A 25,168-nucleotide genomic window follows, 5' to 3' on the forward strand; every position below is an offset into this window, starting at 1 on the left:
AAGGGTTTTTTGGTTCTCCAAAATTTCTCATCTAATGTTACTTTTATCCAGGGAAAGTCATAAATGCATTTTTTTTTCCAATGAATGAAATTAATGGTGAATTAATTTACATAAACTTTTTCACACAACTTCAGTGACTGAGATGTGGATTGTAGGGAGCCAAGCTGAAAGTACATCTATTTTTATTTAACATGGAGGAATTGGACTTATTGAAATGGGGCATTTGGTTTTGTTGAACTAGAACATATCAAAATTAGAATTTCAAAATGGTTTCCATCCAGTTGTTTTTTATTGAACAAAAATATCTTTCATTTTTAATCTGCTTTGAAACCTTATGTAACCAGGACTGTTGATTCATGTTATCTCCTCACCCTTTTTCAACCCTCATGGCTAGTTTCTCATGAAGAGAGATAAATTTCTCAAAAATATGTAATTTCATACAGTTTTCGTAGAAGTTGCCAGATGGGCATAAAGGAGAAGTTCAGATTACTAGAGGGAAGGCTCAAAAATAATGAATTTAGGTCAGAAGTGTGCTTTAATATGAATTTGAATAAGTATGGCTTTACCTCAAAAGCAACCTAATTGTGGTTCTTGCTTGGGAAGAAATTAGTAGATGTGAAAGCTGCTGTGAGGTGAGATGAGAGGAAACTTAGGTGGCTTTAGCTGGGCAAACTGTGGGAGAGGAAGTATGTAAATCTGACAAAAAAAATCAGATACGGGAATCAGCATAGGAGCTTTTAATTTCTGTTCTTTGTAGCATTGCTGATCTGAAACTTAATAAAAAGGTTCTTTATTTGCCTTATTTACATGTTTTGATATAGCAAATACCAACATTTTCCATAATGCAAGCATTCAATTTCCAGAATTGAGTTGCAATTGCAGACTTTGCATGGCTCCAAGTATTTAGTGATACACACACACATATCTATATATGTGTGTTTTTATATATGTGTGTATATATGTATATATGTATGTCCAGTACCAGCATTGAAACTTAGCCTTAAAAAAATTCTGATTTTGTTGATCTGGCCTCTTAGTACTTCAGTGTTGTATTCAGATCTCAGAAGAACTGCCTTTGCGAAGGCAGTTTTGCTCTTTGCCAAGTCAGATTTCAAAGAAAAAAGCTGTTTTTACAGTCACCCCCAATTTTAGTGTTTGATATCTGCCATGAGCCAAATGTATGAGTTTTTAATGCAAATAGATAACTTGAGGTAGGAAGAATGAAAGACACTAGAAAGTTACCTGGTCTTTTTAATACTTCCAAGTGTTTCAAGTTGATTTATGGCCCTTATTTTATCTCAATATGTTCAACAATCAGCAGATTTACCATGTAAACCTCTGCTTTGTCCTCTTTGTTTTTCTTTCTCACTGTTGCAATTCAATATAATGAGATGCAAGTTGTCCTTTTATCTTCTTCCTTCTTTAAAGTTAGCAAGAAATGAATGTGGTTAAAGTTTTGTTAGCAACTTGTAAATCTTTAATGACTGTAAAAGATGATGCTATCTACTGTTTACAGTTTTAAGGAAAATGGTCTAAGGAGTGTCTTCCAGCTATCAGATCAAATATAAATAATGGTGATGGTGCAGAATTTGGCAGAGTGAATATAAGTATGTACATGATTACCTGATGATATATGACTGTATAGGTATATTTACATCATGATAATAATATTTTTCAGTTTTAATCTCAAGTATATTATCCTTTAAGTTTTCACCAGTAATCTAAGGAATTTGAAGAAAGCTGACTTTAGAAAGTTTTCTTTTTTCTTATAGATAATGTCTGTTCGTAATGTAAAAATCACACAAGTACAGCACAGTTCACTAGGAAAATGAGCTTAGTGTTCTCAGTTTGGTCCAAGTTGGACAACACGTTACTTGGCACAATCAAGGGGCCTCACTTTAAGAGAAGTATACGACTGAATATGCATAGAGTTTTTATTATTTGAGTGAGCTGAACTGTACACTTAGAGCTGAAAAGCCTTTGTGCTGCATCCCACCTTCTTTCAATTACACTGATTTTATAAGCACTGGATTTACAGCAAAAAAGTTTCCCAGAGAAATGCTGTTCTTTCTTATTGTGTATAGATAAAAGGATACATAGTTCTGCCTTTTATGTACTGTGTTTGTATAGACAAGAAAAGTTGTGTAAGTTTCTTAGAAACATTTTGATAAAAATGTTAGTGCATATTTTAAACAGAGGGTGTTTTTCAGAGAACCCATATGAGATATTCAACAAAAAAATAATTTTGTTTTGTTGTCTATTGCTCTTGTGACTTGCCTGTTGAACAAAACCTACTTTTAAGTGAAAATGCCCTTTTCTTTGTCCAATCTTAATGGCTCCTTGAAAAAATGTTCGCTTCTATTGGGGTACAAGTCTTAAATTATGCATTCAGTTCCTGTGAATTCTTCTGTGAAGAAGGATGAGACTCATGCATTAAGAAATAAGCTGTTCCAGTCCATGGAAAGTGTGTCATGTGCTGAAAGACTATGACAGAATAAACTGCCAGTAGAGGGCTTCCCATTGTGAAGGTCTTCACAAAGAGTCTCAGCTACCAGTTGGAAAGAACTAGCTCAAAGACAGAATTTAGTCAAAGCATGACAGAAGTCTTCAGTCTGGTGTGTCTGATGCTTTGCTTGGAGGTGTTGAGCGTGAGGGCCTGAATTTTCAGACAGTGATTGCAATAAAAGGATGGGATTGTTAAATTAGGGCCTTGCAGTTGACTCATGGGTTGAAGAGGAGCTATTGAATCTCATTTCAAGAGGGAAATGAAAGAGTCTGTGTTCTGTATACAGTTCTGTCTTGGACCTGAAGTTGAAATGCACCGGGCATTTTAGATGGCTTGAGCTGAGGTTAAATAAATAAACTGTGAAGTTAAGTGCAGTTATCAACTACTCAGTCAAACAAAAAATAAGGCAGCCTTTTTCATATACTCTTGGCCTTCTTGGAGGTGCCAGAGGAGGAACTTCAGTATTAAGGGTGTTGAAAATAGCTAGTAAAGCAGAAGCCAATGCTAATAAACAGTTTTGGAAGTACTATGAGTGGTTTAAGCATAGTCTGGATTATTGTTATTACTGTGTTAAATCACAGCAATCAAATGGCCAAGCATTGCTTTGAATGATTAAGTGGAACGGCCGTCAATGAAAAGCCTTCAGGCTGCAAAGCAGACACAGGGATGGGCGTGGTCGTGGTCAGCTCTCCCAAACATTACTTTGGATGCTGTTGTAGATACAGGGCAGGGTGTTACATGATATTTTCAGGACCTGGCAGATTTTAGTTTGGTTTGGATGTTTTTTATGTACCTTGGCAGGCATGCATATCCCTGCAGCCATACAGCGCTCTGCATTAATGGCTGAAGTAACACCTACTGGTGAGGCAGAGTCAATCAGCAACAGACTGCTGTTGACTCATGACTTCAGTTGACTCATAATCACATTGAAATTTGAGGGTCACTTTTGTTCCCACCCTGAAGGCCAATGCCAGTTCCTGTCATGAATTTGAGTACCCATTGATTAAGAAAGGAGATGATGTGCTTTGTGGACAAATGAGCCAGGGCCTTTAAGGAACATATGGCAGGGCCTTGTATTATTTCCATCAGTCAGTTAATTAAGATTATTTATTCCTGTTTATAATAGTCTACACCCAAGGTTTTAGGTAGATTGCACTAATAACAGAATTATAGAAGCATAGAATCGTCTAAGTTGGGAAAGACTTTTTAGATCATCAAGTCCAACCATTGAGCTCAGTGTGTCATTGAGTCCAATAAAGAGCTCAGTGTGTCAAAATGATACAAAAAGATCTCACTGAGAGAGGGATTTATTTCAAACTGTATTCAGAGTTTATCTTCTTCCTCATATATTTTTGCCTTTCCTGGAGGAGCCTGGAAAAACAGATGAGGCTTGAAGTATGCCGGGTCTGGGTATTGTCTGATGAAGATGGCATCATATGCCAGATAAAGGGATTTTTAGATGAGATTTAGAGAACAAATAAAGGAAGAGGGCATTTTGATCCTGGAAATCCTGGGATTTAGAAGGTAAAAAAGTATTAGGAGCATTTCTATAGTGTCATTTAAGACAGTCTTGGCTTGAAAGGGAAGCAACATTGCAGCGTATCTGAAAATAGGTATCTCAGTATGATCCACTTCAGATTTACAAATTTAAAGTCATTTAGCTTATCATCTTATGTATGATGGTAATAAATATGAGAACAGCTCATTCTTTTTTAAATCTGTTGCTTGTTAAAATGATTGGCAATCCTTTTCCAAGCTACTGCACCAGAACTCAGGCTGGTAAAAGCTATGGAATCTTTTAGGCAAATACTACTGCTGGTGGCACAGTTTGATTTCTCCTGTGTGGGTGCAGAAGATATGGCTGTGTTAAGCCTATTCCACCATGCCTAAAGGAACCATCTGTCTTGAGCTGCTGGGTAGTCCATACAGCAACCCATTGAATTTGGACTCTAATACCTGGTCCTATTTCAACAGTGCTTCAACAGTTTTATTGCCTTCTGAAAGGCATGAGAGAAGAGTAGGTGCTACTTTAAACAGTTTATTTAAAAATTTGATACACGTTGTTGTTCATATGTTTTGCTGTTTCCTTGTTCATCATCTGTGGATTAAACTTGTTATCTTCATGCTTGAAGGAGTGGTTTTCAGTCGTTCAGTCATGCATTTCTGCTGGCCTGTTTCATTCAGGTCATTTCATATCTTTGCACCTTTAGCTGAAAATACTGTGAGGATGATGTTTATTTTCTTGTTTAGTGGGATTTCATGGATGAGAGGCTGCAAAACACTTTCACCATTCCAAGTAAGGATTAAACCAAAACTGATCTATACCTTAACTTGCAACTCCTTTCTAAACATTTCTTCCAACAATATCCTTGGTTGCAGCAACAAGACCTGTAAACTGCAAATGCACTAGGAGAGAAGAAATAGCATCCAGCTTACTGTAATGTCCTCACAGAACAGATAATGGGCAGGCACAGTAGGAATATGTCTACATTTTGATAAATCTTCATCTACTGTATTTGAATTTCAGTTTTGCTGTAACAAAATGTCTCTCAGGAACATTTCTCTCACTATAATTTTGCTGAAACTATCACCTTGAGAGGCTCCAATGGAGCTTTTGGAGCTTTTGTGAACTTTGATGTAAAGCTCTCCTGCAGTGAGAGATCAGAACTGCCATGTGTAAAAGCAGAGACTCCTTTGAGAACACTTTCTTAGGAAACAGATGCTGTTCTGTCCCAAAGATTTAAACAAAATTGTATTGAGTTAAATGTAATATAGGACTTAGGCATTTCCTTGGGTGATGTCACCAGATTCTTCTTAGACTTATAACCTCCCACAAAAACCCCATATCAACATTACTTGCAAGTCATGGGCACAGTAAAGTGTAAAAGATTAAAAAAGAAAAAAAATTGTTACTGAATGGATGTTGTTATCAGGGAAACCTGAATTTCATAATTTAAGAAAGATCACTATTTGCATTAATTAATAATATTTGACTGGTAATGTTTTACTACTCATCAGAATAAAAAGAGAAAACTAGTTGGCTGGAAAGGACTGTATAGTATGAAAATTAGGCTTGACTGCATGCATTTACATGTGTGCGAATTCCTACAGGACTCCTTAAGTTCAGTTGAATTACTTATGTGTAAACCACAGTAAGTGTTTACAGTACCTGACCTTAAATCAAGGATTTTTATTTTTTTTTTTTAACTATCTGTGGTATACCCTTTAACTATGCTGGAATTCGGCACTCTGTTTTAAAATGTGCCAAGCCACTGATGTTGTCTAAACTTCCTCCAGAGTTGGAAAGAACTGCACTGATTGATAAATTGAAACACTGCACTACAAAAGGTCTCCGTCTCCTTGCACTTCAGTGTATTTTCTGGAATTTTTTAATCTTATTAGATCTCTAGGGATTGTTTTTTGATTTGGCATGTTTGTCTTTGCTTTCTTAGCTTTATTCAGGCACTTACTCTGTTAATCAATAGTCAATGTTATATAACCACCAGAGTGAAATCTTGCTTTTCCTAGCATCTTTTGTATCCAGTTCTGTGAAAAGTCTGTGATCAAGGAGTTGTGTTGCATTGTAAATTCACTCCATTCACATGACAGGAATTTATTTTGAGCTGTGTCCTTGCAGAAAACAGTAATTTCAACATAACCTGCATTTGTTGTGGGAATCCCATAGCAGTGACATTTCCTGAAAATTTGTAATACTGAACTGGCTGTCTATAAAAGTTGAGCATGTTTTCCCTAAAGTCACAAAAAATTATGAAAGCTATATTGGTTTCCTGCAGTCTGACTGTACTTAGTTTTTATTGCTTCCTGAGCCCATGAGAAAATCCATAATAGATTTAAAACTGTTACTTTCATCATTCCAAGCCTTAGATGCTGGTGTGTTGGCTTCTACTCTCTTTCTGGAGGTGATAAAAGGCTCAGTCCCACGAAGTGCTGCCCTCCTTCTGGTTCTGCTGATTGGTGTGAGGTTGGAGGACACAGAAATTTCTAGTTGCTGTTCAGCTTTGAGCTATAAGAATCCTTAATTGGATCATCAAATCTGAGTAGCTTTACTGTTTTTGTTGTGAGTACTGAAATTCCCATTATAGTTACTATGGCCAAGATATGCCTGGAAATATTCAGGGGTGTAGCAGGAGGTAGCTCACTTCCATTTGTGTGAGAGAAGACTGTTAGCAGTGGGAAAGTAGTGGATATAAGGAGGTCTTTATTATGTTGAGATATTAAGACCGTTTATAATACATATCAGATAAAAAATAAAAAGTGCTTTCATGCAGGAATTGGACTTGATGGACTTGATCCTTGTGGGTCCCTTCCAACTTCACCTGTTCTGTGATTCTATTACACACTGCCGCTCCCTTCCTCAAAAATCCCCTTGCATTTGCAAATATATGATTTTATGAAAAGGGGCAATGGTACCAAAAATCCCCAAGACAACAACAAGAAATATCAGAAACAGAATGTTGGTGAGCAATAGAAAGGAGTTAAGTGTCCATTTGTAAGACATTTAATCTGTTACTTTAGTACAGGCTCTTTTTATTTTGTTCTTTTGCTTTTAAGCCAACCCTGAGATTGATCAAAAGATTGCATTGGGGAAAAATCTCCTGAAAGCATTTTTCTGATATACTGTAGCTTAAAAAAATGTGTGAAATTCAAGATTGGAAAGTATTATACAGAAGTAGTTTTTCCTTCTTTTTTTTTATTAACACATTTTTCTTCAAACCTCTTTCTCTACCAAAGTATTTTTTCCCACAAGACTCCAAAGGAAAAATGACATCAAATGGTAAAATCCTGTTGTATGTTATTTCCAGAAGAATCCATGGAAATCTTGAATATGATTTTATCATTTGCACTGTAATGTTCCATTTTAACAAGGAGCAACATACTGAAGAGTATTCAGTTGCTGAATACTTGATGGTAAGCAAAAGCTGATGTTTCTGTGAATATTACACAGCACTTAGGAATTTGTAGCACCTCAGATCTGTTGTACAATAATAGAAGTTAGAAATGGAAAACTTGTTGTATCAGTTTGACCATCTCCCTGACCACCAGATTTTTGTCTTCATTGTGGTACTAATTTGAAAATGTCATAAGCCATGTGGCTTCCACTACTTCCCCAGGGAAAATACATGACATTAAAGCAGCCTTGAATATTCCTTTCCTTGACTTCATCTTCTTGATCCTTTTTCATATCTGTTTTACTGAACAATTCCTAATGTTGCTCTGCCTGTAGCTATTTTGTTTCTCTCCCTCTTTTCTGTTTTCTACAAAATCACACAATAATTTATGCTGTTCTTTTTGAATTTCTTCTATTTTATTATATCTTTCTGGTGTTGAGGAGCCATGGGCTATAATGGACACACTGGAAATCTCTACTGGAGAAAGTGGTGTTTATGTACAAAGTACATAATGCACTGAGTTTTGTGGCCCGACAAGTTAAACTCATTCAAGAAGCACAGCACAGGCTCTAAATACAAGTTTGTACCAGACTCTTTATTCCAGAAAAAAAGTGAGGGTTTTTTTCCCCACTATAAACTTAGTAGACTTTTTATTCTATGTTTTACTGAAGATGGTGTTATCCAAAGCAGCTTGTACTTTATATGGATGTATCATAAATAATTTGTCGAAAGCTTCATTCTAACAATGATATCAGGCATGTTAAGAGAATAACTGCACTATTTTGACTTAAGTTACAGGTACACACTAACAAGAATAGAGGTCTGTGAATAGCTGGCTGGTTTTGGGTTTTTTAAAAGTTTCTGGCTTGAAGAAAAAAAAGATTGGACCATTTGTTTTTTTGGGGTAAGCTCCAATGATTTATTCAGGTTTCTTTTTTTTCTCCTCAAATGAAGTATTTCAGTTAGACTTCATATCAACTAACTTTTTTTAAATATATATATATATATATATATATATATATATATTCTAGGAAGTTTATTTGCAATGCTTCAGTGGGAAATGAAGATCCAAAGGATTTTAATTTTTTTTTAAATGCTGTAGTTATTTAATTTTTAACCAAATAATTCTGATAAATTCAGCAGAAAATAGACCTATGCTTTATTTGACCCGTATTTATAGATTTCAAATGAAAATAATCTCAGCTGAAAATTAGCTCAAGTGACATTATGTAGATGAGGAATGTTTGGAGGTTGTAGGTCTTCAAGACATTAATTGTGAGCTGCAGGCAACCTGTAATAGATATATGTGTGTGTGTGTGTGTATATATATATGTATATATATGTATATGGTATCGGTGAAGGCTCTTAGATCTTCCTGCAGGCAGACTCTGGGTGATTGTCTCCAGGAGTAGGATTCACTGCTATTCATATGAAAATGGTGGAAAATCTTGCCCTAAAGCTACCCTACCCCTGGAGTTTTGCCTATCTGTCATGGTGATAGAAGATAAAGGATTTGTTAATAGTCAGCTGACTGGTCCTCCGTCTGGGAAGTCAACACAACAGCACAACGAATCAGGCAGGCAAAAGACTGATTGCTATGGCATTGCTTCTCCCCAGGAAAAAGTTAAGAGCTATGTCCACACAAAAAAGACCCTGGTTTTAATTTATTATAGTCTGTTTAATCTCAAGGTGCATGGTCCAAGTGTTTTTTCTTCTGAAAGCAAATTCTTAAAGACCCAACTCTTCTGAAAAGCTTAATAGGATTGTGGGTTGCAGTGAATGGGAAGATATAGGCATGATGAAGAATAAATTGAGGCAACAGTATTTGTATGGCCATAATTACTTAAGTCTTAGATTTGTATTGTGCATATTTGGCTTAGAAGCCACTGAATTAATTTACCTCCCTGACAAGGGCAGATAGCTAATGAGAAAGAAGGGAGGTTTGGCTACTGAAAAGCCAACTCATTTGCAGGATTTACTTCCTGGCAAGAAATATCAGTTCCAGCTGAAATGTGTCATTTGTGACTTCTTGAGATCATCTCTAAATGAAAACAATCAATTTTCAAAACCTTTGCAAGCTTTCCGGGAAAAATGTCCAGGATTTGGTAGGTGATTGTGAGACGTCAGATATTTGGAGAAAATGAGTATTTTTCATCCAAAATTTTGGCTTCATCAAAATTATGCTTCATATAATAATGATCCTTGACATGATTTTAGGTAGGTGACTGTTTTTTAAACAGGTTGTCATTTTACAAGCATACTCAGTTTGCTTTGTAATAATTTTTGGATTTTGTTGTTGTTGTTGTCGTTCCTAAGAGGAACTTAAAACACTGTTACTAGAGTGCTGTTTACAGAGCTCTACATTGCTTCAAATTAACTAGCATGTCATTCATCTTGATCTCCTTAATATATATGTATGTAAGCTGGGTTTGGTGGTTTGACAGCTCCTAAGTTCTTAGAGAATGTGTTTATTCCAACTCTGTATATGTGGAGTGTGTGTATGTGTGTATTTATATTTATATTTACATGTGTATGTAATTGGAGTCATTGGAAGAAGCAGGTGTGAACCTTGGGAAATTTTAGTGATGCCACTGGATGTTTTTCCTGGTTTTCAAACTTTATATGAGAAATATTTCATATGTCTTGGGCATTTTCCAAATACCAATCAGAAGAAAATCCTAAAGAAACCATACTGAGGGCTAATACCTAGAGGCATGAGTGCACAAAATCTTTGTAAGTTGTTTAAAACTTAATTAAAAAACCCTACGTGGATATTTGGTAAATGTTGCCTTTGTCATTGTTACCTCCTTATTAACTCCATTGTGTTACACGGCTACTACATGCCACTATTTAAGTCAGAATGACAAAAGGAAGACTTTAGCAAGGTTTTTGTGAGTTTTGTGGGAATAGACCCTCCTCTTTCCCCAAGGTCAGAGCTGCCCCTCCTACCCCTGCTATTTTGTGGCATTTAGAAACGTAGCAGGGGATACCTTGGTGTAGGTTGGATTTGTCGTGTTAGTCGCAGTTGGTGGGGGGCACATTTACAGGGGTGGAAATGGTTGTTTCACATTATCCACCCTGTGATGTATATGGTCCCTTAGGACAAAGCAAAGTTCACTCAATGAAGCCCTTTCTCTCAGTCACACTAAATGAAAAACAAATTTATTTGTTTTACACAATTCTTTAATAAATGAGTCAGCCATGCTTCCCATTTATTCAACTACCATCACTCCACTTCCTGATACAAAAATCTGAGCATTTTTAAATAATGTGTGCAGTGGTCAGTGACTCACTGGTGACTTGGGGAGGCAATGCTGGGGCCCCTCTCAGCTTATTAGCCCATTAAAAGTGATACAGAATGCCAATGAAGTCCAGTTTCTCCCATTAAAGCAGTACAGGAAAGTTTGTAGCTTGTTGATTTTACAGTAATCTATTTTGCACTCACTCTTACTAAACTGTGTCTGTTTGATAAGCAAGACTGGTGCTTTCCTCAATTTTTGAAAAGCCCTTTGGATTGTGTTTACAGAATGAAGGTTAAATACTAAGAAAAAGGAAGTGGTATACATTTCCTCAAGTAGTTTTTAATGGAAAGAAAATTATTAATAATGAATAGATGGGCCTTCTTGAAAGAAGAATTATGATTTTCAGAAATATGACTTAAAGGTGCTGGGAAAAATCTGTCATCTTTTGTTAACAAAAAAGCAAAATGCTATTAACTTTGGTCATTTGGAACATTTAGTTTTGGATCCAAAATTTTATGAAAAACAGTTACTTTAAAGTTGTAGTTTGTTCTAAAGCTGTCTTATGTCAGGTCTAGAAATAGCAATACTGACCATTAGGCCAGGAGACGGGGTGGGTTTTTTCCTCTTTTAGGTGGGAATAGCTGAAGAACAGGGTGCCTCCCTTTTCTAACTTAATCTGAACTCAAAATAACTTTTGTCTTGTTATAACAGCTCTTTTCTGAGTCACTGTATAAAAAAGGGACTGGAAGTATTGGATATTGTAGATCAAACACTTCAAAGCCAACTTTGACTTAGTTTTATGCATGCTTTAGAGTAGACTAATGTACAATAGTATCCAGGAAACTCAGCCAGTAATTCATAAGGGTCCAAAATGTTCTCCTCAGCATGAATCATAGCAGCATAAATGATAGGATTGGAGAAGATCCTTTAGGTCATCCAATTCAAAACCTGTGTATCTTCCTTTTCACTATCCCCACTAGAATTTCATCTGCCCTATCTCTGCAAACTTCCCATATCCCTGACTCAGCCACCTCCCTGGGTAGTTTCTTCCATTGCCTAATTATTTAACCTGAATATCTTTAAACCTTACAGCATCATGCTGAGTGTGAACAATTTATGACTACAGAAAATGATTCTTTCTCTTCCCTACTGCCATCATGCTCAAATATCATCTCTCCCTTTAAATGTGTCATTGGGTGGTTTTTTTGTTTGCTCTTTTTTTTTTTTTTCTTCTAACTGCATGAATAATAATTCCAGGAAAGTTGGGGGTTTTCTGCTGTCTTTGGTGCTTCTGTCACTGTAACTGATTTTCTTTGAACTTTGTTTTCAAGCCTCAAAAGTACATTTTGATCTACAAATGAACTTTCTGTGACTCAATGATATGTGTGTATTAAGTCATGCTTTTGAAGAGGTGAATAACATGATTGAAGTATTCTGTGTCTTTGTTTATAGAAGCTGCTTTCTTTGGGGTGCTAATTGACAAATACATGGCATTTGAGGGATTTAAGTGACTTTCTTGGTGTCAGATATCCTCCATCTCATGTTACTAATCAGGGTATTAATATAATAATGTATTCTGGCTCTGTTTTGAAAACTGAACTCCAAAAGCTCTTGGAGGTGCTTGGAGTTGCCTACTGCTGAGTTAAAACTTACCATGATCATTTCCAAAAGCAGCTTCCCAGTTTGTAGCTGTGTTAATAAACAGAGACATAAACCTTTCAATATGCATTTCTCTAAGTGTATGTGCTCAGACCAGTGTTATTATGATAGGATTTTTGGATGCTCTCTAAAACAAAAACAGAGAGAACTTCATAATGGGGGATATGAAGATGAAAGGAAGCTTTTTTTCCTGATGAAATGAGGTAAAGAAGCCTTAATCTTCAGAATTTATATTTATACCTGGTATTTTTTAGGATCTGCCTAAGCTTGTTGGAATATGCTAATGAGAAACCTCTCTGATGTAATTACCTCATCTGCTACAATGTAGAATGTGCCAGTTAGATCAATGTGACATTTATGTTGTTCTCTTAGATGATTAATAAAAGTTGCCTGTCAGAAAAAATACAGGGTAGAGGTGGGAAGGCTGGTTATTGCAAGCAGTATTTTCCTGATTCTGCATTGCCTCCCATTTTGGAGCTGCACAATAAAAATAGCTGCAGTCTGTGCCTCACCTGGCAGCTCACCCCTCCCAATTTACTCAGGTAGTAGTTCTTTGATCCATGCAGAAGTATTCCAGGTTCCCTATAGCTGTAACCTATAGGGCTGTTGTGCAAACTTGTGTGAAAACCAGGGTAAATCCTGCTCTGTGGCTGCAGTTCTGCCAGCCAGTAATTACAGTAAATGTGTTAGATTTAGTGGATCCATGGCTTTTCGTGAAAGTAACCATTCATGGTTCACTTTGGCACAGCAATTTGTAGAAATAGACACAAGGGTTACTTGTAAGAAGTTAATTTCAGGGGAGTAACAGATTTTGAAGGCAGTGTCTTGGGCACTGGGCAATATTTTTTTGTCTCAAAGAATTTTTTTGGGTAAGTTTATAATTACTCTTTAATTTTTAACAGGCCATGTTTTCAGCCTAACAAAGGAAAAAAATGCATTATGATATAGCTTTAAGAGGTTGTTTTTTTTTTTTTATTGAGGTTTTTTCCTCATTGAGAGGTTTTTTTCCCCCAGATATTTTTGTAAACCTCCCTTCTTTAATTTCTGTTTTGTTATGCTTCTTAGAGGTCCAGTAGCCAGCCAGTCCTCAAATGTCAAGAGGCTGAGGACGCTGTGCAGTGGCAGTGTCATGGCTTAAATGTGCTACACCAATGCACGGTTGGTAAACTCTTGGCCTCTGGTAAATCTGCAACCATTCTTTTTGGGTACAAAGAGCTGACCATAGTCAAAACTCCTTTTTTTTCTGTTTCTCATTCAGATTTTGTGTGTGTCCAGCTTTTATAGGAGTGTGCAGCAGCCAGTTTCATAATTCTGGCACTATTTTCATTGGCTGTGGTGTGAAATCAAGATATTCTCAGGTATTTTTTTTTAGGTAGGTCTCCAAACAGCTCAACAAAGCTATGTAGTCAGGAACAGTGTTAACTGTAGCTTACATGGTGAGTGTTTCACTACCAGTGCACAACTTGAACACAGATACTTGCTGAGGAAAGCTCTGCAGAAGTAGCACAGTGGCAAAAGTTAGTTTGTTATTTCCACAGTGCATTTCAAGCGGTATCCCCTCTACCTTATATTTGTTAATCTCTCAGTCCTAGAGCAATACTTCTTTATCCTCCCCAATGTTTGTACCTCATCTTGGTTTCCTATAATCCACAAGTTTCCTTATCATGCTACCTACCTCCTTCCCCATGATCACTGATGAAACAAGATGGGACCTGCTGCTGGTCCCTTTGGCATCCCAGCGTGGGCAATGTGAGGAGAGCTTTGAACAAAGGAATGGCCTTTCAAGGGCTGACCTTTGGAGCCCCAAGCCAGCTCTTAACATGAGACTTTTAATTGTCCTTAAAAAAAAAAGTGGCAACATCAGTAAGGGGAACTTCTCAGACCCTCAGGGCTTTGGGCTTCCAGCTGTTGCCGAAATTTTACTGCTTTAGTCTTTTTATCTCAAGGCTTGAGCTAACATTTGTTCAGTTTAGTACCATCACCCATGAAAATCACTGTAAATTCTGAAATACCTAAGCACCAAAAACATTGGAAGTGTAAAATAAAAGCTGGAAAATAAATCTAGATTGTTTTGATCATATGAAATTGCACAGATATAAATGAAAGCACATGGATTTAATTCTGTGGAGTTTGTTGGTGCTAATTCTGTGTGAACATGATTGTAAAAGCAATTAGGCTGACAGGAGACTGGTGGCTTTGGTTTAGAACATTGGATGTTCACATTTTTATTCTACTGATCTGCTGGATCATTTCATTGTATGTAGAGGGATTTTAGCCTTCTTCAGAGAAGAAGGAAAAAAAGCATATCAAAACAAAACTCATAAAATCTGTGTGTTACTTTATTATTTGTCATATATTATTTGGAGATAGTGTCAATTTGTTTTGGATTGCTTAAATTAATTAGAAAAGTATTTAAATAATTTTCAATCTAAACTAAGAGTGCATATGTAAGAAGCTTCTGGGTGAAATAACAACTTCTAATTTTAGTCATTCAAGTATGTGTGTGTAAAAATTTGTGTGATCATCCACTGTTTTCTTTCTTCCTAGATATGTGAAGCAACTTTCTATGAGTCCCTATCCCCTTTTCAAATTCTGTCAGGTTCATTATTGCTAAGATTATTAATCAATCTTGGATAGGATAATAATCTTAGCAATAATGAACCTGACAGAATTCTTGGCTTATAGCAGAAGTTACCTTCAATGTAAGAGTATGGCTATTTTCCTTTTGCCCAAGCTGATAGTTTCCCTTCCTTCCTTCCTTCCTTCCTTCCTTCCTTCCTTCCGTCCGTCCGTCCGTCCGTCCTCCTGTCCTTCCTCTTTTCCTCCCTCTCTCTTTCTTTCTCTTTCATCTTTCTATCTATCTTTCTATATATCCAAGTAAATCTTTGTTAATGAGTGTATGCATTCAATTTTCTATTGTTTTGCAACTTGTATTGTCATTTTTTTCCCCACAAAAAGGTACAGAATAAATGCAAGTAGTAAATTGGAGTAACTGTGTCTCAGATCATATGCCCAGTTGTTCTCTGTCATTTTTTCTGGTGCAAATGTAGTCCATGATTTTGTAGTTTGAACTGTTATCGAACATGATATGTATAGAAAAGCTGATGTGAAATTGCCTTTATTGCACTATTTTTTTTTATTTCTGAACTTGTGAGCACTTGAATTTGCAAGTTAAGCTTTTTTATCCTAAGTGTTTTGCATGTAATAAATTGTTTCCTCCAGCTCTAACCAAGACTTTCACAAACTGATAGAATCAACAATATAGTGCATGTAGTTGCCAACTGCACTAAATTTTTAAGCATCTCCTTTTTGCTTTCCAGGTCTGTCTGAGGATGCAGAAGAGGAAACAAAAAGCCACGAACTCTGATGACGACCCTCAGGAAAAATGCTATCTGATGCCAGATGCATTTATAATGCAGCACTACCAATCCATTTTACTCTGTAGTGATTACAGCTTCCAGAAGGAGAGAACTGTGCTAATTTATATAAAAACAAAAAATTTCCACTCTAATAATTTGGTTGGGTCTCCCTGCCAACTGCTATCATCCTTTCTGTGAGCCAAGTTTAAGCACTTACCCAACTGTGGTAGGGGTGTTTTGTTGTGTTTTGTGATATATCATCCCTTTCTAAGGATTCAGTTGATTGATCAAAGACTGTTTATACATAGTTAAAAGCAAACTTTGTTTCACGATCTGTTTTGTCTTTTTAAAAGATATTCTGAACTGTACCTCCCTTTGAGATTATATTAACATTTGTTATATCACAGTTTTGACAAAAGATAATTATCTCGTTTCCTCCTGTACTAACATTCATGATTCCAGACAGCTGAATTCACCACCAGGAGAAAAACTGGTAATCCATCAACTCTTTTCCCCTCTCTCTCATTGCTTATACAGACTCCTGCTCTCTAGAGATATAGAGTAAAATATGGTTACTGGACATAAAGGGCAAACCCTTTTGCCATTAACTATGCCACTATGAATGGGAGTAAAGTTTACACTGTAAGTACCTTGAGCACGGCAACACATGGATCTTTTTATGGTTACCAGTGATTTCTGCTTTTCTTGTCAACCAGTCTGCTCTAGTTATGTGTAAGATTTTCAAAAGTAACTACCAACTTCTGAGTGCCTTCATTTTTATTAATCCAGTTGGAGGGTGCTTTGGGTGTTGTGTATTTTGAAAGTTCTGAGTATTCGTCTTCTGAAGGTCAGGCCCATGCAAGGTGCCTGAAATACAACACCCAACAACCGAGGCAAACTTGGCCTAGAGTTTGGAAGAGTCAGGCTCATGTCTGGATTTCAGAGCATGAGTTGAGATATTACTAAAAAACACTTGGAACTGAAAATAACTGAGACCAGGATCAAGTGTATAAACAGGCATTTGAACAACTGTTGCTAGTTCATACCAAAATATAAGTTGCAGTCTCTTGGATGGCAGATACAGAATGCACTGATAGCTGGAGTTTAGTTTGTGGTAGATGCAAGTGCATGAGCCATCTCCACATCCCACACTGCTGTTGGTTTCCTCAACAGGGGTTCAACAGCTCCTGTTCTAGCTGTAGTAAAGGCCCCTCCAACTCACTTTTGAGCTGTTTCAGAAGAGTTTGTAATAGTTGCCGTGGTCAATGCTAGCTTGATCTATGGCTAATGAAGGAGACATTATTTTTCAGAATGTCTTAAGCCATCAACCTTCATCATCTCCATGTCTACTTTCAATTTCTTTACATCCGCCCACCCCAAAAACAAAACCAGCTTTGCAGCTCTCACGCATCTGTTGCTTAACCCTCTGGCCCTATTCTGGCTCAGTACACGATATAACTGTTTCAAGAAGCCTTTTTCAACATGTTAGCTATTAAATAGCTCAGTAGCCAAGGAACTGGGTAAGGCCTCTGATAGCTCTAGGGCTGAAGAGAGCTGTAACTCCCAACAAAAATGACTCTGTCCCCCAGGAGATCTCAGATTTATCTACAAATTGTGGGGCCAGAAATCTTGCTTCTTTCCCAGGAACGAAAAAGTCCTACCCCCTGGTTGTTATGGAGTGATTCTGCTCTCTGAGTTTTCTTCACTCTGATCCCTCCCCCATGGTGTTTTGTCAGGAGGGTGGTATCCAGCCCATTGTCAAGGTACCCTGCTGCGCTGTGAAAATTACACAATAAAATAATCTCCTGTAGTCTCTGTACACACCTCAGTGACCAAAAAAGTCCATGGAGAACTAATCAATTACTGTAGCTATTAGGCTTAAATGTTAACTATAGATCTCAAATCTTCTTTTGTCCTCTTGTCAGCAGCTACTAGGGAATCTTAAAAAATCAAGCACAGTTACTACAGAAAGCACATACCACAATGGTGTAGAATCCTGGACCAAAGAATCCTAAATTATGGGCATATAATATAGCTGGAAAGTACACTGCTATGAGACTTCTGTGAAATATATTACTCTGTCATGATTCCCATTATTGAATGTGATCCCAGTGCTCAGAGCTGCCTGGCTTCATTGGGACGTTAGCGTAAATGACAAGTAGGCACTTAGGTCAATTATATCATCCACTCTTATTTAAGTTATTTTCTGTCATTTTAAGATGTAATGTTCAGAAGCACTCTTATTTGCCTTTTCTGCTCCATGCTTTGCAAAATCAGGTCTCATGAGGATAGTTTTACCAAAAGGAGAAAATATGCTGGTAATAAAGGGGAGGGGGGAAAGGAAGAAAAAGGTAGAACTGTCTATAGTAGCAAAGTATGACCTCTTTGTATATTGTGCTAAATTGCAGTATTCGATAGTATCATCAAAATTTAAAAGTTGGATTGAATAAAAATTACTTACTTTCCCCCAATGCCAAATAGTCCATCTAATTCAGAGGAAGGAAGTAATTGAAATGTAGTCATTTATGCTGCAGCCTAAGAGGAAATATTGTAAAGTAATTCTTAGCAGCTCTAAAATGTAGTTTGAATTTTTAAGAAAGTTCTTTTTGGCTGGGAAAAAATCAGGGCAATTACAGGAAGTTTGGAAGCTAGAGAGGTGTAGGGAATGTAAGGAAGCATTGCTAGTTTGGGGCGACCATCGGTTTGGTTCTCATCAGCGATGTTTCTGAGGCTGAGAGAGGCACTGGTGGCCAGTCAAACTGTTCTGCACAGGATTTCATAGTAATGCCTGGTCAGCTTAAATATGCAGCATATCTGCACATTTTGCTATTTGAATAGGATTTCATATGGTTAAGTGGCTCAAAGACTAAAATTAATTTTAAATTGCAATTTTATTGAAATAAATCTAAAAGGAGTTTTGTGACATATTGAAAATAATGCTGTGATTCATGGCATTTTTATTATCTAGAACTTTGAAATACATTTTCTAAAAAAAAGTCCTAACATAAAGCATATATTTTTGTGTTAAACAGGTAAATAATTCTAAAGTTTATTTTCTTGGTAGAAGTTTATTTTCAGAATGTTATTGTCCAGCGGCTTTTCTTTAATTTTGTTTTTCTGCCATTGCATTTTAGAAAAACAGATTAAAACAATTACTACTCTGATGACCAGAATCTGGAGGTCTGGATGCTGCTCATCTTTTGGGCTTTGTGCACAATGCTGAGTTCAAACTAAGACTGTGATTTCCATCCCCAGATTAATTCTTCTGTCCAACTATTATTCAACTGCGACACAGAAAAACAGCATTTCTCTGCTTTCAAGGGGTTGGGCTTTCCTTTATAATGTCTAGTTATTTTCTCTTCTTCAGCATTTACTGTACAGAGAGAATTGGAGATAAATTTCAATGTTCTTGTATTGCTTATAAAGAGTAATTTACTGCCATAAACTGAAATTTGTTGAGCAAAGATTGTATTTCTATGTGAAGTTCTTCCAGCATTGGAGAAAAAAATTTTAAAAATTACAGGGTATGCATTATATTGAATAAGTATCTTTCCTTCTTAACAGAATCTTCATAAATAATCTACTAAGAAAAAAACCCAAACTGGTGCAAAAGTGTACCAAAAGTGCAAAACTGTAAAATACATGACATACTCCTGAACCCAAGCTTCTGTATGACTTCTTCATTTGAAATTAACCTTGAGTTTCCCACTGCTTTGTTTGCTTCACATCTTGTTGCTTTCTTCATTTACTCCTTTACAGCATGAGGTTGCTCTGGTATTTATGTGGTATCTTCATGCACTGTTTGCAGGTGACTTAGCTCCTTTGCAGCTCAAAGGTAAAGTTTGCACAGGATTATGCTGCTTCATGAGCCTTGATCTGTTTTAGGGCGCGTGCCCACAGGGGCAGGCTTATAATTAACAAAATTCACCCAGGAGAGCTTATGAATGCATTGTTTCAATGAGAACTTGTCTAATACTCTAGCAAACCAAGTTCAACATGAGTTTGTTTTTTAGGTAAACTGTGAAAAAAGTTGTTTCCTCTCTATTTTTTTGTCCCCTGTTATGTCAATATTGTAATAGTCAATAGTATCAGGAATTATTATTTCTGTCCTCCTTTGCAGGACAGGTGGTTGTTTGCTGCATAGAAGCTGCTAACCTGGGGGAACATGCTTTTTCCAGGAGATCACAGCAGGGATAATTTGCACTTCTGTTTGCATTAAGTGTATGGCAAGTGCTGTAGTTAATGATGGGATGGAAGCATAACCCAGCTAATTGAATTGCCCTGGTCTTGTCTGGCAAAGTGGCCTGCCTGCTCTATCTTTACATCTGCCGTATAAAGGAGTACAAACAAATGAAACATGAACATAGATTTAAATTAGTATAATTATTGTTTTAAAACACTGCGGTATTTTCCAAGAGTTTAATGTCATTGCAGTCAGGAAAGGGAGTAGAATGCCAACTTGTTTTCATGTGCACTTATTGTAGATTGATGTTTCTTTTACACATATTGCTATGTGTTTGTATTTACTATGTCTGTAAGAGACATTCATGCTTTCAGATGAACCTGCTATATTGAAGATTTCAATATCCATTCTTGTCCTTTAAATGAAAGGATTCTTATATATCAGGTGAAAAATCATGAAAGTAAGCAGAAGTCCTGGAAGAGATCCCCACCCTCAGGCTACACCATGTAAATTGATGTTAACTCTGATGGGAGTGTTTTCCATTTGATAAAGCATCAACATATTGTATTGTTCATTTGTTTGCTAGCACCACTGTAACACCACACTGTCATCATAAAAACTGTTCCTTTAGGAAATTATTTTCTGCAAAACCAGTTAATGCTGTCGAACAAGGTGATAACAGTGTTTGATATTTTCATTTGTCTTTATAAGCAGAATAGAGACTTGGAGGGCTTCCTAAGTGGGAATGATCAGTGCCAATCATAGCTCGCCCTCCACCACAGCTCCAGCAGATTGACAGTATATTCAGATGTAGAAACAAGATAAAAGCTGTTCCCATTGTGTAAGCTGCTGCCTGGCCTGAACTCTTGAAGGGAGGTCAGTCATCCTGACTCATTACTGTAACCTGATTAGAGGCCCAAATCTACTTTTGATAAATTTAAGTGAGTATTTTGCTATTGATTTTGACAGGAGAGCATCCATAGTCTCCTGCTAGGGGCTGCATGTCAAAATAAGATGACATATTAGCACCACTGAACTCCTAGCTAGATGATGTAATAGATTATGAGGGTCTTTCCAGAAGGTACTATTCCTGTGATACAATATGCGTGAGGCTCAGCTAGTGGGTGTTCATTAAATAGCTGCCACACTGCACCCTAGAAGTGATTGCTTCTCTGCAGAGAGTGATGCTGAATGTGAAACAAGCACTTGCAGAATAAAACCCCAGAGCATTTTATTCATGTTACTTCAGTCACTTATAGATGAAGTCACTCTTAGGATGATGATAGCAACTTTTCAACAATCATAGCAACACTATTAAATAGTTTAGGAAATCAAGCAATGGGCAGCATGCCCTCTCTCTGCTCCTCAACCAAGAGAATGTGGAAAGAAAGTATTTCCAAAACACATTCTGTTAAGAAAAATGAACTTACTTAATTTGACATTTGATCAGCACAAAGCTTGGCTCTCTGTCTTTTAAAAAGTTGTGATGGTTTCTCTAAATTGATTTGGTTGTTACAATTACTATTTCCTGAATTTCACATATTATTTAAACATTAGGAGCTCCATTGTCCTCTGATTAGGCTGAGACATTATATCATTATTAATGAAGGTAGCACAGGTGCTATTCTTAGATAAGCAAGGAACCAGCAAGGGTATGATTCAAGGATGACTTAGACCAGTCCTCCTTACTTTGCAAAATCTGATGAGACCATTTGCAAAGTTTACAGATTTATTGGGAAAGAAAAAAGTTTTTATTCTATTGATTTTAATACTGCATTAATTTTAAAGGGTAGCTTAGTCCTACAGCATCTTGGAAGTGTTAGAGAATATATGAAAAAGTTGGTCTATAACAGATGATATTCCAGTTAATTATGAAGAAAGCAGTCAGTAATTAATAGTTACTTCAAATGCTCACATTATTTTATACTCATGGTTGGATTCAATTACAAGAGACATAAAGGGGATTATTGTACTTTTTTTTCCCCCTGATGGCATAATGAAGTCAAGATCCATAAATATTGGAGAACAGTCAAGTTACTGCATATATAACAGGAACTGCTTTTTTCCAGCTGCCTGGAAGTGTAGTGTCTTCCTTCCATTTGAGCTGTGGCTGGGCTTATGAACTCACAAGAATACAGCTTGGTTAATATGTGGTGATTGCTTCTGATCCAGTAGAAACAAAGAGAATTTCTCTTGGCAGTGTATTTGAACACGCTGTTCCAGCATTAACTGGATATTTCATGGTGGTACAACGTGATTCCTTCATCATGACTCTGGACTGCCTATTTCAGGGTGCACGTCTCAGAGGCAGTCGGGAGGAGTTTCACTTGTGAGGGGATCATTTCCCCCATTGTTCTGGGCATCAGTATTTCAAATGTAGAGGTTTGTCCCTTTTGGCTGCACTTGGAAGTCATAGAAGGAGGAAGAGAAGACCCAAAGAACTGGATTCCCAGCAGAATCATGTTGAAATGCTCCCATGCCAGCTACCACAGAGAAATGTTTTGTTTTGTTTTTTCTATTTTTGTCTCTTTTATTAAAAGATGATTCCATGTTTAACATTTATTAGCTCATTTAGTGGGAAGAGGAGTCTTTGCTTTTAGTCCTTGATCTCATCATCTGCATTTTTGTAAGTAGCAGTCAGCTCTTGCGATCCTGTCATTCATTTCTTTTTCCTTTTACCTTTTTTTCCTACCAAATTCCACTGACTGTAAATTGATGATTTTGCCCAGCAGCAAACACACCACTTTGTAGGTGTATTTTAAAAATCCTGAAAGAAGGAAAATTTGCAGCAAACTGCGTGTTTTGGTTAAACTTTTGAAATACAATGTATCTATTCTTCTCTGGGATGAATAACATTGCTTTCACCATCAGGAAAAATATGAATGGAAAACCAAATGTGCACTAAAGAAGCTGATGGTTTTTTTTAAAGGGCTACTGCCCAAGTATGTCATCCAATGGAGGAAAGTTGGTAGCTGCATTGTTTTTTGTACAACAGCTACCCAGACGGTGATGTGATACCTTTTATTGGGCTAACCAAAGTTAAAATTAGAACTGAGCAAATAAATCCCAATGACTAACAGACCTTCGTGCATTTAACCTTTCTTGCTTCTCACCAAGATCAACTTTTTCAAGCCTACCCACTGGTTTTTGGTTTCCAGTTTACAGAATGCTGAGAGATGCTAAGCCTGGTGAGCTCCCTACCTTCAGCTTGACAATTTGATTGCACAGAAACACAGTCTGGTCCTACTTGTTCAGGATCATTGCACTGGAAAGAAAAACATTGCACTGAGGAGAAAATTAGGGATACCAAAACACAAGTCTGAACCCTGAAGTGTTTAGCTGAATTAGGTTTCTTAGATCTCAAACCAGTGGATGTGTCCATACCTTGGGGGCTGAGCTAGGAAGTGAGTTCAGGAATTTACCTGAATATTTGTTTACTTGGATTGCTGCAGTAGAGTTGGGGGAGGCTTTCTCATAACATTTATGGAAATCTACATGCACTGTGACTATGCACTGTGACTTTTTGTATGGCGGTTCCTTACCAAATAATTTCCAGGTTGACTTCTGATTTGAAATTTGTTTGTCTCTTTCTGATGATGGCCCTCACTACTGTGAATTTTTATTCACCAAGTTCAAAGACAAATTATTCCTTCTCCATGTCATTTTTACTCTTGGTTACCCATCCTTCAAAACTGGTTGTGCACAACTGCGAGCAGAGAGAGCAGCAGAGGTAAGTGGGTGAAACCTCCCATAAATAGCGAAGTTGTATAACTCTCCCTGATTCACCATCCCACGGGTGTGGCGGAGCAGCTCCCAAAATGGTAAACTTACTCACCAATGTGGCCAGGGGACATTTCTGTTCAAAAAAAACCCAGCCATAGGCTACAAGCAAAAGGAGCACCCTTCTCCTTAATTTTTTGTGCCTACTTCATCGTTGCTTGAGGCTAGACTTAGTCATGTGGCTTCTATGGAGAACAGAGTGTGGGTTTTATTCTGAGCTAGGACAGAATGAATCTGGGTTCAGTCAAGGCTCAGACAGTGTTCCTGTGCAGCCCCTGAGCTGTGCAGTAGCCCTCTTCTGCCTTCCCCACAGCTACACAGGCTCCTCTCTGCTCCTGAACACAGCAGAAATGGGAATGATCAGTTTTACTTCTCAAGGGTAAGTCTGCTGCTCCAGCACACAACTCCAGCAGAGGTTGTGCCAGCATCCCTTAAAACTCGCCACAGATTCCTGCAGCTCCAGGCCTTCACCCAGTTCATGTCAGAGGTGAATTCTGGCTCCCCTTTATGTATTTTCCACCCATTGTAAACTGTACACAGAGTGGTGCTTAGCAAATACTCATAAGCTGGTATTAGAGTTTTTTGCCTTTCCTTACAGTTTCCCACACTTCTCTTCATCTTCACTGTGTGCCCATGGGAATATTGTAGGGTTACTGTGCCACACTGCTAGGCTTGGTTCAGTTCCTGCCTGCGTTATCGAAGCTAACCAATAATATTTTGGATTGCACTCATTTTCTAATTAAATTTGAGGCCTGTGGCTCAGTGTGGGAAACCAGAAAGTGAGACTCCAGATTTGGAGAAATTGGTTGTGGGAGAATAGAGCTATTGTTTGGCTGCTCCCATGCTCATACCTTTGCAATCTGGCTGGATCTTGCTAGCTGTAAAAAAACTACTTAGTTTGTATTATCCCTCTTGTAGGACAAAAGTATAGTCTTCAGAGCCATCTTTTCTTCCTGATCCTTCTAGTTTGCATCATGTAAATTCAAGCTGTCTTGCCTTAATCCTTCTTTGCACTTGGGCCAGCAGCTGAAGGCCTGTGAAAGCGTGTGCATTTCATCCTCTGTGTGCTTGTGTGCTCTGCAGAAACAGCTTTACAAACCACAGACTATTTTAAATTAAATGACCATTTTTTTAAATCCCATCATTACAAAGCCGAGGCTTGATTGTTGTCCTCAGTGTGCTTCATGGCAGCAAAATTCCTGCATTTTGGGAAATGTGCTGTCTATTCATTCAGCTGGAGTGGATCCAAAGGCAAATTGTGGAATTGTTGTGAGTGCTGGCTAGTGCTCACAGAATTACTTTCTCTAATAGATGGCCTGCATTGTCATTTTGTGAAATGCTCAGATGAGAAGTCATCATCATTTGGATCATGAGGTTGATTTTTTTAAAAATACAAATGCACAGAAATGGTCTTTTAAGAAGTCCAGTTGTTTTCATTACTGCTGGCACAGCAGCAATTGAAAGCATCTCTACAGTGGGATAGAGAAACCCTCAATTCTGTAATTTGTTATTTGACATTTTTCTTTCTT

At 37.3% G+C, this 25,168-nt stretch overlaps 1 protein-coding gene across 1 annotated transcript in view; it reads left to right on the forward strand.

Moving 5' to 3' along the window:
• Positions 1-19,334, forward strand: part of BBS9 (Bardet-Biedl syndrome 9) — a 285,201-nt gene extending 265,867 nt beyond the window's left edge. The window contains exon 23 of the mRNA XM_064704873.1: positions 15,638-19,334. Within this exon, the coding sequence (XP_064560943.1) occupies positions 15,638-15,684 (47 nt within the window). The 3' untranslated portion in view covers positions 15,685-19,334. The remainder of the gene's footprint in view (positions 1-15,637) is intronic.
• The last annotated feature ends 5,834 nt before the right edge of the window (positions 19,335-25,168 follow it).

Source organism: Zonotrichia leucophrys, chromosome 2, assembly GCF_028769735.1.
Source record: "Zonotrichia leucophrys gambelii isolate GWCS_2022_RI chromosome 2, RI_Zleu_2.0, whole genome shotgun sequence".
In the NCBI taxonomy this organism is placed as follows: domain Eukaryota; kingdom Metazoa; phylum Chordata; class Aves; order Passeriformes; family Passerellidae; genus Zonotrichia; species Zonotrichia leucophrys.